The 19,355-nt window shown below is 35.9% G+C and overlaps 2 protein-coding genes across 2 annotated transcripts; one reads left to right on the top strand and one right to left on the bottom strand.

The window, feature by feature from the left end:
• Nucleotides 1-8,782: 8,782 nt before the first annotated feature.
• Nucleotides 8,783-14,144, bottom strand: LOC125659619 (uncharacterized). Its single transcript, XM_048891352.2, has 3 exons — nucleotides 13,804-14,144; nucleotides 11,065-11,258; nucleotides 8,783-9,333 (listed from the first exon to the last, which is right to left on the bottom strand). Exons 1-3 carry the CDS (start codon nucleotides 13,920-13,922, stop codon nucleotides 8,888-8,890), a joined length of 759 nt encoding a protein of 252 aa, XP_048747309.2. The 5' UTR covers nucleotides 13,923-14,144; the 3' UTR covers nucleotides 8,783-8,887.
• Nucleotides 14,145-15,096: 952 nt separating this feature from the next.
• LOC125659459 (uncharacterized) lies at nucleotides 15,097-17,498 on the top strand. Its single transcript, XM_048891129.2, has 3 exons — nucleotides 15,097-15,614; nucleotides 16,529-16,749; nucleotides 17,366-17,498. The coding sequence occupies exons 1-3, from the start codon at nucleotides 15,406-15,408 to the stop codon at nucleotides 17,476-17,478; spliced, it is 543 nt and encodes a 180-aa protein (XP_048747086.2). The 5' UTR covers nucleotides 15,097-15,405; the 3' UTR covers nucleotides 17,479-17,498.
• The last annotated feature ends 1,857 nt before the right edge of the window (nucleotides 17,499-19,355 follow it).

Raw genomic sequence — 19,355 nt, forward strand, 5'->3', positions numbered from 1 at the left:
AAACACGTCAGACAGCATTTGACCCAATGATAGGTTGTATTGGCAAACTAGATCGTTATAACGACCATAGAATTTGCGAAATGTTGTAATTTTGGATTCTGCTCTTTCAAATGTTCTATTGCTATTGGTCTGCATCAGGTGTCATGCGTTAACAATTGAACATTTTACTTATGTAGAGCAGGGCTTTCCAAAATTTCATGATCACTTGGGTAGAGTTTCTGACTCTAGCGCGGGCCCAATATGTAATGATTTTTGTAAACCATTTAAATAAAGTCGGTTTTAATGTTTTTGATGTAGAAGGAGCAGGTAGTCCATAACCCAAAATGGAAATTTCATAATCCCAAGGATAGGGGTTTTAGTACCAGGGTGGAGTCAAAATGGTCATAGTTACTGTCTCTATCATTTGGTTGATTGATTGTTTTGCTGTTTTCCGCCACACTCAACAATTTTTCAGTTATCTGGTGACGCCCAGTTTTTATTGGTGGAAGAGAGAACCCAGATACAATGTAGCTGGGAAGAGACCACCGACCTTCCGAAGGTAAATTTGAAAACCTCCTTTAATTTTGCTGATACTATATAAACACTTGCTTTTTATATTTAAGAAATGCAACAAAGGATGTACCAAAATTGTGAATTTTTCAACTCCAGGGTTCTGCCCCTATAGGGTGGGACCAAATTAGTCATATACCTGAAATGTAATATAACACACATTATGTCTTTCATTAATGTGGATACTTTCGGGGACATTTGTATATCTTGTTTTATACTGCTGCTGAAGAGGACTAGTGATACTTATAACAAATACTCGAGTGACTGATAAGACCTGATGGGTTTTTGTTACCAGGTGACAATGATGACATATTCATTATCATGCAAGTAACATCCCATTACATCATGAAGAGTTATCCCATTTTTTGCTGAATCACGCGACACCTTACAGTCACAGTAAATGTCGTTTTCTTGTATCAGTCTGTATTGTATGCAGAAATTGCCCAAATGTTTCCGTTAACTTAACACATTCCGACATTTTACACAATGTAGACAATCCTTGTGTGTTGTGATGTCATTACAGTTAATGTATCTTAAGTAAAGGGTCAAGTTAAAATGTTTTGCATTTCAAGATCAACATATCACGTGTTTATTGTAGTGCTTTGATGGAAAATTACAAACAAATGAAATGGAAAGGGTTTGTAACTGACGAAACATTGGTGATTGTACTGCACCAAACTACACATTATAGGTTTTTTTAATGGGAATTCAACGATAAAATATTTAGGAACCACTGCTTTCTATCTCTGCAAGTAAATATCAATTACAATCAATTCATAATCCGTATATTTACAGAGAGATTTTTTTTTAATCGGAGATATATTAGTCATTTCGTGGGAAGGTTTTATTACATGTAAAACAAATGTCAACATTGTGCATCGCTTCAAAATAACATCCATCCACAATGATCACCTATGTACCACCACCACACAATGATCACCTATGTACCACCTCCACACAATGATTACCTATGTACCACCACCACACAATGATTACCTATGTACCACCACCACACAATGATCACCTATGTACCACCTCCACACAATGATCACCTATGTACCACCTCCACACAATGATCACCTATGTACCACCTCCACACAATGATCACCTATGTACCACCACCACACAATGATCACCTATGTACCACCTCCACACAATGATAATCCGTGTACCACCTCCACACAATGATAATCCGTGTACCACCTCCACACAATGATCACCTATGTACCACCTCCACACAATGATCACCTATGTACCACCTCCACACAATGATCACCTATGTACCACCACCACACAATGATCACCTATGTACCACCTCCACACAATGATAATCCGTGTACCACCTCCACACAATGATCACCTATGTACCACCTCCACACAATGATCACCTATGTACCACCACCACACAATGATCACCTATGTACCACCTTCACTCAATCCTACTCCGTGTACCACATCCATTCAATCATAATCTGTGTTCCACATCCACTCAATCATAATCTGTGTACCACATCCACTCAATGATAATCTGTGTACCACATCCACTTAATTATGATATGTGTACCACATTCACTCAATTATAATATGTGTGTACCACATCCACTCAATGATAATATGTGTACCACATCCATTCAATTATAATCTGTGTACCACATCCATTCAATTATAATCTGTGTACCACATCCGCTCGATGATAATCTTAGTACCACACCCACACAATTATAATCTGTGTGCCACACCCACCCAATTATAATCTGTGTACCATCTTTACTCAATGCTACTCCGTGTACCACATCCATTCAATTATAATCTGTGTACCACATCCACTCGATGATAATCTTAGTACTACACCCACACAATTATAATCTGTGTGCCACATCCACTCAATTATAATATGTGTACCATTTTCACTCAATGCTACTCCGTGTACCACATCCATTCAATTATAATCTGTGTACCACATCCACACAATTATAATCTGTGTACCACATCCACTCAATGGTAATCTGTGTACCACCTTCACTCAATGATAATCAGCACCACATCCACTCAATGATAATCAGTGTATCAAATCCACTCAATCATAATCTGTGTACCAAATTCACTCAATTATAATCTGTGTACCACATCCATTCAATGAAAATCTGTGTACCACATTCACTCAATGATAATATGGGTAGCACATCCACACAATTATAAGATGTTTACCAATTCCACACAATTATAATCTGTGTACCACCTTTACTCAATGATATTCTGTGTACCACATCCACTCAATAATAATCTATGTACCACATCCACTCAATGGCAATCTCAGTGCCACATCCACTCATTTATAATATATATACCACATCCACTCAATTATAATCTGTGTACCACATGCACTTGAGGATAATTTGTGTTCTACATCCACTCAATGATAAATGTGTGTACCACATCCACTCAATGATAATCGGTGTACCCCATCCACTCAATAATAATCTATGTACCACATCCACTCAATGACAATCTCAGTGCCACATCCACTCATTTATAATATATATACCACATCCACTCAATTATAATCTGTGTACCACATCCACTCAATGATAATCTGCATCCACTCAATGATAATCTGTGTACCACATCCACTCAATGATAATCTGTGTACCACATCCACTCAATTATAATCTGTATACCACATCCACTCAAAGATAATCTGTGTACCACATCCACTCAATTATAATCAGGGTACCACATCCACACAATGATAATCTGTGTACCACATCCACTCAATGATATTCTGTGTACCACATCCACTCAATTATAATCAGGGTACCACATCCACACAATGATAATCTGTGTACCACATCCACTCAATGAAATTCTGTGTACCACATCCACTCTATGATAATCTGTGTACCACATTCACTCAATTATAATCAGGGTACCACATCCACACAATGATAATCTGTGTACCACATCCACTCAATGATATTCTGTGTACCACATCCACTCAATTATAATCAGGGTATCAGTGCCACATCCACTCATTTATAATATATATACCACATCCACACAATGATAATCTGTGTACCACATCCACTCAATGATATTCTGTGTACCACATCCACTCTATGATAATCTGTGTACCACATCCACTCAATTATAATCAGGGTACCACATCCACTCAATGATAATTTGTGTACCACATCCGCTCAATGATAATATGTGTACCACATCCACTCAATTATAATCTGTGTACCACATCCACTCAAATATAACCTGTGTACCACATCCACTCAAATATAACCTGTGTACCACATCCACTCAATTATAATCTGTGTACCACATCCACTCAAAGATAATCTGTGTACCACATTCACTCAATTATAATCTGTGCACCACATCCACTCAATGATAATCTGTGTACCACATCCACTCAATGATAATCTGTGTATCACATCCACACAATTATAATCTGTGTACCACATCCACTCAATGATAGTATATGTACCATATCCACTCAATGACAATCTCAGTACCAAATCCACTCAATTATAATCTGTTCACCACATCCACTCAATTATAATCTGTATATCACCTTCACTAAATGATATTCTGTGTACCACCCCCACTCAATTATAATCTGTGTACCACATCCAAACAATGATAATCTGTGTACCACACCCACTTAATTATAATCTGTGTACCACATCCACTCAATTATAATCTGTGTACCACACCCACTCAATTATAATCTGTGTACCACATCCAAATGCAAGGTGAAGATAACGAACAGTGATCAATCTCATAACTCCTATAAGCAATACAAAATAGATAGTTGGGCAAACACGGACCCCTGGACACACCAGAGGTGGGATCAGGTGCCTAGGAGGAGTAAGCATCCCCTGTTGACCGGTCACACCCGCCGTGAGCCCCATATCCTGATCAGGTAAACGGAGTTATCCGCAGTCAAAATCAGTGTACCAAGAACGGCTTAACAATCGGTATGAAACACGTCAGACAGCATTTGACCCAATGCGAGGTTGTATTGACGAACTAGATCGTTATAACGACCATAGAATTTGCGAAATGCTGACTTCAATCGAGACTGTTGAAATCCCTGTACCATCAACTTGTTTGTCAGTAGCTTACCTCGATTTAAAAACTGACTATACCCAGAACAAGCTCTTGCATATCGAATCAGTTGAGATATATAAACACCATATGCAGGTGATAATGGAATATTGCTACATAAATGTGGGAAGTTGACGATGGAGAAGCTGAAATCATCCCGTTTGTCATACAGTTGAGTTGTTAGTTTGCGTTAATGTCTACTTTCAATAAAATATCTAAGTATGAAGCAGAAGTGGACGACTCTGTGGTGTCCTTTATTTCGAGCTCACAGGGATATATCAAATCGACATATGAATGAAGCTATCATTGTTAATAGACAAAACGTCATCGATATATCTAAAAGTCGAATTGAAGGTTACAACGAGAGATTTTTTCTTCTCTCGTAGAAGTTTTTGAATAAATTCTGCTTCATATGAATATAAAAGCAGGTCAGCTAACAAAGGAGCACAATTCGTGCCCATGGGAATTCCAACAGACTGTTGGAAGACCTGATCACCAAAGACCACGAAGATATTGTCAATGAGGAACTCTAGCATATTTTTTATTTCAACTTCAGAGTACTTGTGCGTGGAATCAGAGTGGTGTTTAACAAAGTAAGTTTTTCAATGACTGATCACTAGATATGAATATTTCCGTTTTCCGTTTTTGTTGAAGAAGCAACTGTCTATGATGTCAAAAAGTCTAGTCTTTAATTTATCGTGAGGAATGGTCGTGTATAGTGTTGAAAAGTCATAGGTTTTAATGCTATTGATTTGGGGGAAATTCTGCGATTTCAAGTTTACTAAAAGTTCTTTAGAATTTTTTAGAATCCACATTTGATTAACACCACTTCTGGCATATGTAGTCGCACAGTAAGTTTGAAGTTTCTCCTTCACAGCTGTTAACATTTTCGTGAGGAGCAAAGATAGGGGCTTGGTAGAGCACTTACTGGATCCAGCAATGTATCTTTGTTTGTAAGGGTTTTTATGTAGTTTAGGAATCCAGTATAAGTACGGCAACTCATACTCACTCGACCCATTGACTGGAATATTAAATGTGTCTAAAAGTGAAGCATGGTTTTGAAGAATTTCGTCTTTTGAAAGGGCAGTTGGAGTATAAGTATGATTACCAAAAGTGGAACCAATGCCAAGTCCGTTTAAAATACATTTGTAATAATGAGCCTTACAAAGACAATGTTGTTACTAGCTTTGTCAGCTGGAACCAAAACATACTCCTCATGTAACCTATCTAATTCTTTTATCACTTCTGGTTTACTAAACACAGAAGGATAGATGGTACGTACTTTTGTTTTCATGTGTCTAATGCGGGATTTTAATATCCCTCTTATGCTTTTAACCCATTCTGACAATGTATCAAGTTCTTCGTTTTCATATTTAGCCCATCGTCTGGCATAATCTTCGACAGAACTCATAATAGAGATGAAGTTCTGTCGCCAATTAAAAGACCGAGGTTTTCTGTATTTAGGACCTTTAAGAATAAGTGATTTGAGGTCCTCATTTTCAACTATATCAACATCACCAGTAATGACATGTCCAGCTGGACTGTAGTTGAAAGAAGATGAAGAACAAGAACATGTTGGTGGATTACGTATAAGATGGTCTATATCTAAGCACTGCAAAGTTTGTTTATAATTAAAAAGTTTGGATGCAATAGTAGAAGTATAGCTGTAGGAAATACAGGGTGTAGACTTGAACTTGAAATAAGTTGGAATACACGACTGAACCCTTTTATGACGAAGAATGTTGCTTATGTTGACGGCATCTATTCCTTTGTTTGTAAATTTGAGCTTAAGGAACTGACGGCATGATTTGGAAGGAATATCATCCATGGTCCGTGCTGGTTTATAGAGCCTGTGGTAGGCAACATCCACAATCATAGAGTTAAGTCTATATTCAGGTGTTGAAAAATCCAAGTATAGACTAGCCATATCTTCCTCAAATAACGTATGTAAAACCCTCAATGGAATAGAGTAAAGTTTTGTACGAATATGATGTGGACCCAATTGTCTGTTGACGTGAGGCAAAAGTGAATCAAACGTGACATCATTTATACTTGGTCTTTTATATGAACGATGTCCATGACTGCGTTTTCGTCTTTGGGTATTGGGAAAGAGTCCCGTCACATTAACGTTATTTCCTTGTGGACTAGTCAAATTTCCCACATCATATACATTATCATTGCATCCATATGGAAATGCAGTGCCTAGGGTCCTGATCCAGTGATCTTCTCGTTGTCTACGAAAAGGGATGCTTAATGTAGGATTGTTTGTGTGATGGTAATTTTTTTTCTAAAATCCTTACCCTCATGGACAAGATGGAGTGGTCCGGTGCATTAAAATGCTTGTAAAGAAGTTGGTTACCACCATTATTAATTTGAAATTTGTGCCCCGATATTCTTTTATTAAGTGAACCCTTGGTTTCTCCCACATAAATTAAGCCACACAGGTTACACTCAATGGCGTAGACAACATTAGAAGATTTACAAGTCAGATCATCAAACGTTTTGGTACAGAAACTACGTCCAGTTAAATTACTACTAAATGAATTTTTAGTGATCAGTATATCACAAGTTTTGCAATTTTTTGCAGAACATTTTGAGGTTGAACACATGAGGTCTGAAAAGGAATTATCAAATATATCTCTTAAAGGAACATAACAGTCTTTAATTTGGGTATAAGAATTTTGGTTTCTGTACCAAAGCTGACAATCTGACGATTGTACATACGACAAATCTTTGATATCTCGAAGGATAATCCGAGGGACATAATCTGTGTACCACATCCACTCAATGATAATCTGTGTACCAAATCCACACAATTATAATCTGTGTACCACATCCATTCAATTATAATCTGTGTACCACATCCACTCAATTTTAATCTGTGTACCACATCCACTCGATGATAATCTCAGTACCACATCCACACAATTATAATCTGTGTACCACATACACTCAAATATAGTCTGTGTATCACCTTCACAAAATGATAATCTGTATACCATCTTCACTCAATGCTACTCCATGTAGCACATCCATTCAATTATAATCTGTGTACCACATCAGCTCATTTATAATTTGTGTACCACATCCACACAATTATAATCTGTGTACCACATCCACTGAATTATAATCTGTGTATCACATCCACTCAATTATAATCTGTGTACCACATCCACTCAATGATAATATGTGTAGCACATCCACACAATTATAAGCTGTGTACCACATCCACTCAATTATAATTTGTGTACCACATCCACACAATTATAATCTGTTTACCACCTTCACTCAATGATATTCTGTGTACCACATCCACTCAATGGCAATCTCAGTGCCACATCCACTCAATTATAATGTGTATACCACATCCACTCAATTATAATCCGTGTACCACATGCACTCAATGATAATCTATGTACCACATCCACTCAATGGCAATCTCAGTGCCACATACACTCAATGATAATCTGTGTACCACATCCACTCAATGATAATCTATGTACCACATCCACTCAATGGCAATCTCAGTGCCACATGCACTCAATGACAATCTGTGTACCACATCCATTCAATTTTAATCTATGTACCACATCCATTCAATGATAATATGTGTTCCACATCCATTCAATGATAATCTGTGTTCCACATCCACACAAAATAAAGAGTTACGATATAGGACAATATATTACATGCACAACGTGATCCAATGATAGTAACGTTATGCTATGTGTATAGTACTAATCTCGACCAGAGAGTTTTACGTAAGCTTGAAGAGCGCCCTCAGGTAAAGAAAATAATTTAGAGCCTTTTTTCATTGAACAGCTTTGTAATGCAATGTAATGAGGTATAGTACAAGATGATAATTATACAATATGTTGCATGTACAATGTTACTTAACAAGAATAACGTTATGATACGTGTATAGTACTAATTTCTGCCAGAGAGAATTACACAAGACTTTGAAGCGCCCTCTAGTAGAGTGAAGGTGAAGATTGCGTAGCGCCCTCTATCATATGGTAGTAATGTACGATAAAAAAAAAGCAGTGTCAATATCATAATATTGACAACACAAGCGGTATATAATGGAAGTGTTCTTGCAGAATGACCTTGCATGTTATCCATTAATATTTATTGCTTAATTCATATCTATAACTATTACAGTAATTTCAAGAGACAAATTGTAGATTATTATGACGTTTCAACGACTACATGCAATGGATCATTGTCTGAAAAATCTGCGTAAACCTTGTCTCAAACGAGTATTGTCCCTTGGTTGAACAACATTACTCCTCACATCCTCTCTCACTCTGTTTATGAATACCGGAAGTCGTCTAATGAACCACTGTCTGGACAGCGGTAACGGTCTTCGCGAGGGAATCTGTCTCGGGGAAACAGCAGGACGTTGAATTTCAAAATCACGGATTCTTGGTACAGGTGTGATATCATCGGGGAAGCGCTGGAACCTTCTGACTGGCAGGGGAGTGGTATTCAGTAGAGGACGCTGGTCACGCACAGACGAGGCACCGGAGGGGACAGTTTGTAATTTTTGGATTTCATAGTAAACCTCGGACATGTAGGTAAATCCTTTCGGATTCAGGTGAATATACACAGTTCCACCACTTGGATTTGTGTTTTGGAAGCAGACATTATTCCCGTCTCTCACAGCTACATAAAAAAGTAAAGTAAAATATAGACAGGGCATTCAATATTCTGTAGTATATGAATGCACATTATAAGATAAAAATGACGCACATATAAATCTTGCTGAAACGGGTTACGTATAAGCGATTGAATGTAAAATCAATACATGAAATTAAAAAAGCTTTCCAAAGATATGCAAGTTGATTTAAATAGAGAATAAATTTCGACCCACATGGTAATTATGGTAAGAGACAGGGACCTGTAAGATAGTAAAAATGCGACTGTTCGTATTCCAAAGATGTATTATGTCAATTCGTCATGGATTTTTCGGGTAATGTTACACCACCACTCATATTTCTCAAAATGTTTTAAGATAGGCAAAGTGCTCAATACATAAACATGTATTTTAGAGCATTCGTGCAAAAGAACGTAAATAATCACTTAAAGTAACGCCCCTTTACAAAATGTACTCACTTTCCATTCATTTCTTTTGTAATATCATATGCTTTGTCCTAGATTTTAGTTATGTCCTACGATGTCAAGCTTTTACACGCCTAGGGCAGTGCTACCGCCTTATCGGTCAAAGCTCTTTATTTCACGAGTGGGACAGAATACTTATATTTTCAATTTAAAAATAAAACGTTCCTGTCTTACGTGCGAAATAAATTCCATATCCATCCACAGAAAGTTGAATTTATATTTCTATTAGTTAATGTCTTCATAATTCAAATATATCATGTAGACTTCACCGGAACAGGATATACCACTAATGTAACCGATTAAATTTATTACAATTTCCACAGTTCCAAGGTTAAGCCAGTATAAATCAATCTTATTATAGATACTTAATGTATGAATTCCAAAATCTCAGTACTGAAAGTGATTTTAAAAAATGCTAAACTTTACTTAATCATGTATTCAGAAAAATTATGTATTTCATATACGAAAACATCCTTGTTGCATTTCCTTAACCAAATAATTAAATAGCGAAGACTTCCCGAAAATGTAAGTTTGACAAACTGATTTTCATAAATTTGCGTAAATTAGTGTTGGGAGAAGCGACATTTATTGTACCACATGTGACCTAATGCTCCCCACTCTCCCAGGTCTGGACCGAAGGCATACACACGCCTGTCGTTACATACGAAAACAATATTTAATTGCTCCTTGACGTCACAACTGACAAACTTCAATTGCTGAGAAAACGTTTAACGTATTCCCCCCTGGCACCAATTGAACGATTTTCTATTTCAGTTTGCAGCGATTTAATTGTTTACAAAATAACGTGAACGTGTACGTAAGCTCAGCCGGACGTTTCTGTATAGAAATAAATATTGTTCAGACAATAAACTGTGACCTGTCTTTGCATGTTTGATATAGCTTGATCTCTAGGTTCTTTATGTTGATATAGCTTGATCTCTAGGTTCTTTATGTTGATATAGCTTGATCTCTAGGTTCTTTATGTTGATATAGCTTGATCTCTAGGTTCTTTATGTTGATATAGCTTGATCTCTAGGTTCTTTATGGTCAACCTGAGCTCGTGTGCGTTGTCCATACATTAATCATTGCCTTTCATCATCAACGCACATTGATAAATTAACATTTTCTACTACTTCTCAAGAAACATCTCTATCCATCAAACTATTTTTAAGCAAATTATACGTAGGTAAAGAGGGTCCTAATTCATTCAGATGAAGGTATGATTACATCATAGATAATCAAAAAGCTCCTTTGCAATGAAAATGTAGAACTTACGTTTAATGTCTCGTTCTTTGTCATCCCAGGCACGAAGAACATCGAACCGTGTTAATTCTACCAAGCAGATCTGGTATGGGTAATCACGCCAAAACGAGAGTTGCAGCTGACCACGTGAGTACATGAATGAGACTTTGCCAATTTCACATGTAGGATTGACGTCTAAGTAGAACGGTTGTCTTTGACTTTTTATTCTACAATAATTTCCAAAGTGTCAATATTCTAAAAGGTAACATGATATACCAGCAAACGTTTTAGCAATATAGCACATTTTCTTTGGCAATGAGTTACTTTAAAAGAAATACTTTAGTATTTGCGAAATCGATATCCAGTTCGGTGTAAATGATTATGGTAATAAGTATTAAGTTTCAATATTTTGGAATTTCACAGGGATAAAAAACGTTATATAGTATTATCCTTTGTTATAAAATGAAAACAAGATGTGTTTCTGAAAATTCCTCCAGAGTGGTCACATTCAAATATGACAAAATTAACCTTGATGACCTTCACCTCTTGGTGTATCAAGTAAGAAGTTTGATCGATCCTGCATAGTGCACAAGTTACGCCCCGGGGAAGAAACTCGAGTTTGGGGTTACCTGTAACTTTTTTCATGGCATACAATGTATGATAACTTTATGTATATTTTTACCAAGAGCAATTAACAAGACACTTGTCAATTTATTATAAATAGTAATATTAGTGTTTTGTTATTATTTACGACAGTTCAGAAATGCATACATATACAAAGAGACCGCGAGCATGCATCAAAACAGCACTGTGTAATCAGTAAATAATTCACGGAGCTTTAAAAATGCACAGTTTTATGAATCGAATTCGCAATATAAGTCACTTACACAACGGATACCTTAGATTGAAATCAAGTTCGTGTAATAGTAGCAAATCCACTCGTAGGAATATTTATTAAAAGTGACGTAACAATTGCATGTTCAATTAATGTCAAATTACCAGTATCTATTAGAATACCTAATTATAAAACCTATAAGGTTATGATCTTCAAGTTATAATATTCCATGAAGCGGTAATGTGTAAGTCATAATCGCTTACTACATGTAGTTAGTATTTTAAGCTGTAGAGCGCAAAAGAGTATCATGCCTCTTCCTTTTATAGTACCCATCCATTTGTCGTTTTCTACTTAACTAGAAGATTTCATGATTAACTGCGTTAGGTCACTTGAAGTAAAATCAGATACACAAATTAGAAATTCAGAGACCCCACCCATGTGAACAAGATTTTAACCACACAATTCCTCTCACATTTGCAGGAGAAATACTGCGTTGCTTAGAGATTATAGTCCCTATTCATCTTTTGAATTGAACAGGCCAGTGTCAATGGAGATTAAATTTCAATGGTGTGTATACGCCACAGTTTGTAGAGACTTGGTTTTTTTCTTTTCCCCGATGCACAAGCAAAGTGCATGTAGTATATGCATAATTGCTGTGACTGTGGGCCTTTCAGAATGTGGCCAAAATATCATCGATGCATCATCGGTACCACAAATTATTCGAAACAATAACTAAACAGGCGAATTCGTTTAGTATAGATGGAAATTTAAGATATCTAAAGCAGCGTGTCCGCCCATGTTCAGATACATGTAAAGGAAACGCACAACAGATTAAGAGTTGTAACCAAAAGTGTAAACATCACTTTCCTTTAAACTATTGAGGATAAAGTGATGGGTAATCTTTGTAGAAGTTACTATTTCCTTAATTTTCCCTTCATATAATTAATTTCAAATCCAGTGTGTTGCAGTACCAATGTTTTAAGAACGATTCCTCATTTGAAGATCGTAATTTATATACATCATGTGAACTTAGCTTTGCTGCGATGTAATAACCAAAATATACTAAGGGAATGTAATCGATCACAGTTGGTTTAGACAATTCATCTTGTGTGTTTTGGAACTTCCTTCACATCATCAATTGTGCACGCACTTTAAATTAGGAAAAACTAATTAAGGCTAACGTAATACATTAATGTCAAACATTTTAATTTCGAATAATATCAAAAATGCAACCAAAAAAAAAGAACTAAAGATCTAGTTTTCCACGTATTACTATTACTTAAATTAATTAATTACTATTAATTCTGGGGTCGTTTTAATTATCTAATGTGCAAATTAAACCTATCATTGGGTCTAATGCTGTCTGACGTTTATCATACCAATTGTTAAGCCGTTCTTGAGATATTGATTTTGACTACGGATTATTCCGTTTGCCTGATCAAGTTATTGGGGCTCAGCGCGGATGTGACCGGTAAACAGGAGATGCTTACTCCTTCTAGGCACATGATTCCATCTTTGGTATGTCCATTTGCTCATTGTTCGTTATCTTTACTTAATCCTTTGTTAATATACCCAAAAATTAACAGTATTAGTGTACAGTTCTGTCATGTACATTAATGTTTTGGGTTTTTTTTAGAATATGTGTCTGATGAATTTGAAATAAAATTCATATGAAGAACGAATGAATAAATCCATTATAATATAGTTGAAAAATACCAATTGATATGACTATTCTTAAGTCTTTTGAAATATATCTTTAACTTTGTAACAGAGGCCAGAATGATTATCGAAGTATTGTAATCCTTTGGTAATGGACGGAATATTATACAATTTATTCAGAAGTTTAACTCAATCAAATACTAGTACATGTATTTTGCATAGAGATGTATAACAAAATGAAATGACGAGTATTTTAGGTATTGTATCTCATTACTCACCCAGCAAGCTTTTGTTTGCATTGTTCCCGAGACAGGCGATCTTTCAGAGTTTTAAATGGTATAGCACAATTCCCAAACGCGATAAATCCTAAAAAGATAGTTCCTATCAATGTCTTCATCTTTCGGTGTATAGCGAAGAGTCAATAACCCTTTCGTCTCGCAGATATATTTACATGTATCCTCCTGAACAGAAAACAAAATGTGAGTAAGATTTGGTAACCGTCACTATTTGTAGGGATACCTTCGTCACTCTTGCATTATAATGAACTGACTTGTCTTGTCGAGGCGCTAATTAATCACTGCTATACACCGAGGAACAACACGCGGAAGCTCAGTTGACAATTACATGATCACAGAGGTTGTATACTGATGTATACAGACCGGGCCGAGTTGATGACAACATCATCAAAGTGTTTATAGTCTTTTAAATCACATGTGCGTACATGTATGTTTGCGAGGAAATTTATTATCATAATAGTATTTACACATTCTTTGAATTAAGGTGGGGGGAATTCGATGTTCTGATCTTTCAAATGAATGTTTTTAAAAATGCAGTTGTCTTTCCACCTATTTACCGTTTTTAGATAAACTGTGTCGATGTTATGAATATAAGAGTCCTTCAGTTAAAAAAGTGAAAACCACTTTTCCGAATTTTGAAAAGCTACAGTGATTGGATTGTAAACCCACAAAACCTAATTGCTATTTCAACAATAGGCTATAGAATTTTCCAGACATGTATCAATCATATGTGCATGCTGTTTGCAAAACTATTACAATTTTTTTTTTAAATAGAAAAGTTCATTTATATCTTCTACAGACGCCGTCTGTGAGGCCACTGCACAAAATTAACATTTTCAGAAACACTAAAAGTTTCTTTATGTCATGCTCAATGTGACTTGAGGTCTCGGTTTATAAAATCTAGAACTGCATTCGCCAGGGCAATGGAATTCCCATTACTCATAGTACAATATCTCTTATATTCCTAAATAAATGGCTAGAGGTGTTCGCTTGTACAGAAGCATTTAAATCATTAGCAATAACGTAGTGTTTGTCGGTTTTATAGTACATGTATAAGGCACTTTCTACCGAATAAAAGTATCGAAAAAATGGTTGTCATACATAGTCATTTTTGTAGCGAGTAAAAACGAGCAAACACGTTCTCTTATGATTTATATATAAAATGTATTTCTAAATTGTATAAAACAAATGTCCTAGGGATGCAGTCCAACACAAGAAATCAACTAAATACTAGTATTGGGTTTGGGGTAGGGTGGATAATGCTGTTGTGCGCTTCAAGTTGACGCATTCTTTAATAGTTGATGATGCAAATACAAATACAAGGTTCTCATGTTACGTGTAACAGGTCTTACAACTGCTCCGTACACAATTATTTCCTTCGCATAGATTGTCTTAAATGTTGCTTGCCATTTAGAGCATACATTGTGTCGATTTTCTATCAAAGAATCTTAACGGGATGTTGATTTAGTGATTACCTGAGGAAAAATGTTTCCCATCAGTAACACAGAGTCACTCCGTACCACCAGCACCACCACAGCAATTTAAGTACCACACAAATGAACCTTAGTGCAAAATTAATTTGACATGTTGACGTACCCTGAAGCACAAATGGAATTGATATTAAAACTCAACCTTTCGGTTCCTTCATGCTTGTTTACAAAGCTTCTCACCATGGATTTACTTTATTTTCTTCCATTGGTTTCTTTATTTTTGCACCACCTAATACCAAAGGTATCGTGTGTAGAGATGTGGGACAGAGCCACAGTAGTATGCGAAACCAATGGCAAAAAACAGTAAGTAGACTATAAATTATAATAACCAATGGCAAAAACAGTAAGTAGACCGTGACTTACTACAACCATTTAGTAATATCATATATACATTGCATAATGTTGGAATGAAGTTGATCAAAGCTTTATCTAAAAGTGTTTTATAGTGTTTCTAAATCATATTTGAAAACTCTTAGTACGCATGGTGCAATATTAATTTGTAGCAGGGCAGTAAAATTCCGTAAAAATATATATTCTGTGATTTGGAGACTTTCCACAGCAAGACTATATTACGTCACATGGTTGTTATCAGTACGAAAAGGTTTGAAACTTTTTCATGCACTGTAACTAAAGAAAATGTCAAGTTTAAATGACATCGGGGTCTGATTGCGTAAAAGCAGGTGAAATATCACCAGTGGTACTATTTCATCAAGACGACCTATTCCTATCTTTGCCCGTCCGTCTTCTGTCGTACACTTTTGCACATTTGGATCTTTTCACCAATACTACCACATGTACTACTACTAATAGTAGTACCCAGGTAACCATTCTCATATTTGCGCATTTAAAATGATCACAAATTTCCTATATTATATGTGTTGTAAACTTTAAAGTTGTAAAGTAAATTATATGTTCAAGTGATGTAATTTTGTAGTTTTTCGTCTTTACTCAGATTATTTCCTGTATTCTTTGTCAGTAGTAAATTATTCTTTTAAATACATTGCACCGTTAATAGACAAGTCTAAATATGTAAATGTATCATAAAACTTGAAACTCGCGAGGTTCAATCTAGAAAAACCAGTTTACTAGTGCTACAGATCAAGTCATATTTCTGGCATGGTTGAGGGTGATACACAAAGTGCAAAAATGATGATTTATTTATGTACATAACAAGTGGTTCGCAATTATTTTCAATGAAATTATCATTTTCGTTTCAGGATAGTAGAAGAAAACTCCAATCGAGTCGTGGTTTTAGATTCTGCATGTCAGTCGGGAGAGGTAGCATGGCGACTAAGTGAAACCTATGTATACCTTCATTTCCAAAAACCATCCAGATTTAGAGTGTGTTTTAGTAGCCCAGCCGTACCTGGTTATGAAAAGTACAGTGTTTACAGTATGTCAAGTGAAAAAGCAAATTATGCAGGAAGTCCAAATCGAGGTAATCCATTTTAAAATCGCTGGGATATTCTATGTTGAATCTTTCACTATACGTTTGATGGCGTTTAACCAATTTGATAAATTGTGGATGAAAGTCCAATGCTATATGGATATAATTATTACACCTTGACACTAGTATCCACCTGGTGTTTCCAGGGATCAGTGTTGGACCTACTCTCAATTTTGTATTCTTTGTAGGATTTATGAGAGTGGTCACTGTTCAATATATATCTTCATTTCTCATACATGTGCTAACATAATAGCAAAACGAAATAGACGATGCGGCAATATAGAAATGTTATAATTGCATGCATTTCAATTTGCAGTGTATCAATAAAAAAACGTTTGCCAATACCAGATAATTCAATTCAAACTGAAAGAGATGAAAGAATGATGGATGAAGATGGGCAATCTCATTTTCTTTTCATTGAAATTACTATAGAGTCTTCCTTATCTTCAATATCCATTTGTCATGATCTGTCATCATTTTCTATATATAAATTCCAATTGTGGCAATTCATGTTACATTTTATCAACTACTGACAAAGGTATCATGATATTTTTTGTATTAAAACCATCAAAATATTGATTTATGCTTTTAATGTTTGAATTTGCAGATGGTGACATTTGTTTAACGTCCTCAGGAACAAACCTCAACCTAGCCCTGCAAGCATTGAATACATATTACCTGTTAACTGCTAAGTTCAGTGTATCTTGTGTTTTATCGTAAATAAAGAAAAGTTTTCAGATTGTTTGTGTTTCCTTACCAGTAGAGGTTGAAGTTATGTAAAGATCTTTCTTTTAAATATTGACAAGAAATATTTAACACGGTCGATGGTTCACATAATAGATAGTCTTGTCACGTGTTCTAGATTTGGAAGCTTGCTCTCTGTGTAAATTACTGAGTTTTCTATGGATATGGTAGTTACTGTAGCTTATCCCAGTATCATACGTTAGATGGGACCTCTTTTTAATCAAACAACAGTAATGTCTCTATCACTAGACGGTCGAGTCAACAGCCTGTTCCCAGCTCACATCATACATTTCTGGAATGATTCGACGTCCTTCTTCAATTTAGGTATCCAGCTAATGTTGTCTCAATCAGATTCAACTGGATGCTACGTCTCATCTGCTTCGTGACATAAATGATAACCGAGACTTTTCCGTGAAACGCGTTAAACAGCTATAATTTTTCACCATGTCATATATGAAAATCTATAATCATTCCACGATTTGACGACGTCTGCCATTCTTGCAGACTGCAGTCCAAAAGCAGGTAAACATCCTTCACGTGTTTCCTCTCAGGGGCCTCGGCGCAACAGGTTCCTTATTGTATTTTTGTTATATCATACTTTGTAATACATTCACCTTGCATTCACCTGATTCCTAGTCTTTTCCGAGTATATTCCCTTGATGGGGCATTAATTCATATTAAACTCTCTACTCGTCCACAGTGGAATTCTAATGTTATACCAAATCAATTTTCTTGTTTCTATATTTATCTAATTTACTTCTAGCCGAGGTGTAAATCAACTGTTAAAGACATTAAATTAAAGGATCAATGACTGTTAGTCAATCAATTCTTAGTTATCAATATCATATATTGTGAAAGTAAGAATTGAACTCATGAAATGGGGGATCCTTTGTGCTTTTGTTTGTAAATTGCAGTTTGATTATCACAAATTGCAACAGTTATGCTAGCTAAGTTGTTTTCATATGTGGACAGTTACATGTCTCTATATACTATGTGTTCATGAAAAAATATGAATTGATTCAAATGCAAATCTGTTAAAAACAAGAGTGTATGTGGGGATTTTGAACAGAAATATAAACTGTATGCAGCCTAATTCCGTTCCAGTCAAATTTCTTTCTAAAACAAAAACAACGGGTCGTGGTAGCCCGGGGATTAGAGGCTCGTGTTACAGCACGCGATTCACAACTGAGAAACCCTGGTTCGTTTTTCGATTCCGGTTTTGAATATGGTGTTTATATCTCTCAACTGATTCGATAAGCAAGAGTTGGTTCTGCGTATGATCAGTTTTTAAATCAATGCAGGCTACTGACAAACATACTGATGTTACAGGGGTTTCAACGGTCTAGTTTAAAGTCAGCATTTCACAAATTATACGGTCGTTATAATGATCTAGTTTGCCAATACAACCTATCATTGGGTCAATCGCTGTTTGACATATCTTATTAGGCAGTTCTTGACACACTGATTTTGACTACGGACAATTCCATTTACCTGATTAAGATATACAGCTCACAGGGGTGTGACCGATCGGCAGGGGGTGTTTACTCCTCATAGGCACCCGCTCCCACCTCTGGTATATCCAGGGGTCCGTGTTTGCCCAACTCTCTATTTTGTATTGCTTATAGGAGTTATGAGATTGATTACTGTTCGTTATCGTCACCTTTCATCAAACCTAAACATAGGTGGTGACTGTTCATTGGCTAGGTACCTAGTATCAGAAATGAAAATAACAGGTCTTTTGGTTATCCCGTGTAATGTAAGGCGGTGACGTTTCTATGTGAGTGGAAAGTTTTTGAAGAGGACCTAAAACAACATACAAACAAAACTATAGAAACCAGATAACAAGCCTGCAA

This window comes from Ostrea edulis, chromosome 9, assembly GCF_947568905.1.
Source record: "Ostrea edulis chromosome 9, xbOstEdul1.1, whole genome shotgun sequence".
Lineage (NCBI taxonomy): Eukaryota > Metazoa > Mollusca > Bivalvia > Ostreida > Ostreidae > Ostrea > Ostrea edulis.

Excerpts from the sequence above, each read along its gene's own strand:
- LOC125659619 (XM_048891352.2), bottom strand. The coding sequence starts at position 13,922 with ATGAAGACATTGATAGGAACTATCTTTTTAGGATTTATCGCGTTTGGG. Across the intron at positions 11,259-13,803 it reads TGCAAACAAAAGCTTGCTGG|AATAAAAAGTCAAAGACAAC; the intron begins GTGAGTAATGAG and ends AAATTATTGTAG. Across the intron at positions 9,334-11,064 it reads CAAAGAACGAGACATTAAAC|CTGTGAGAGACGGGAATAAT; the intron begins GTAAGTTCTACA and ends TTTTTTATGTAG.
- LOC125659459 (XM_048891129.2), top strand. The coding sequence starts at position 15,406 with ATGTTGACGTACCCTGAAGCACAAATGGAATTGATATTAAAACTCAAC. Across the intron at positions 15,615-16,528 it reads GAAACCAATGGCAAAAAACA|GATAGTAGAAGAAAACTCCA; the intron begins GTAAGTAGACTA and ends TTTTCGTTTCAG. Across the intron at positions 16,750-17,365 it reads TGCAGGAAGTCCAAATCGAG|ATGGTGACATTTGTTTAACG; the intron begins GTAATCCATTTT and ends TTGAATTTGCAG.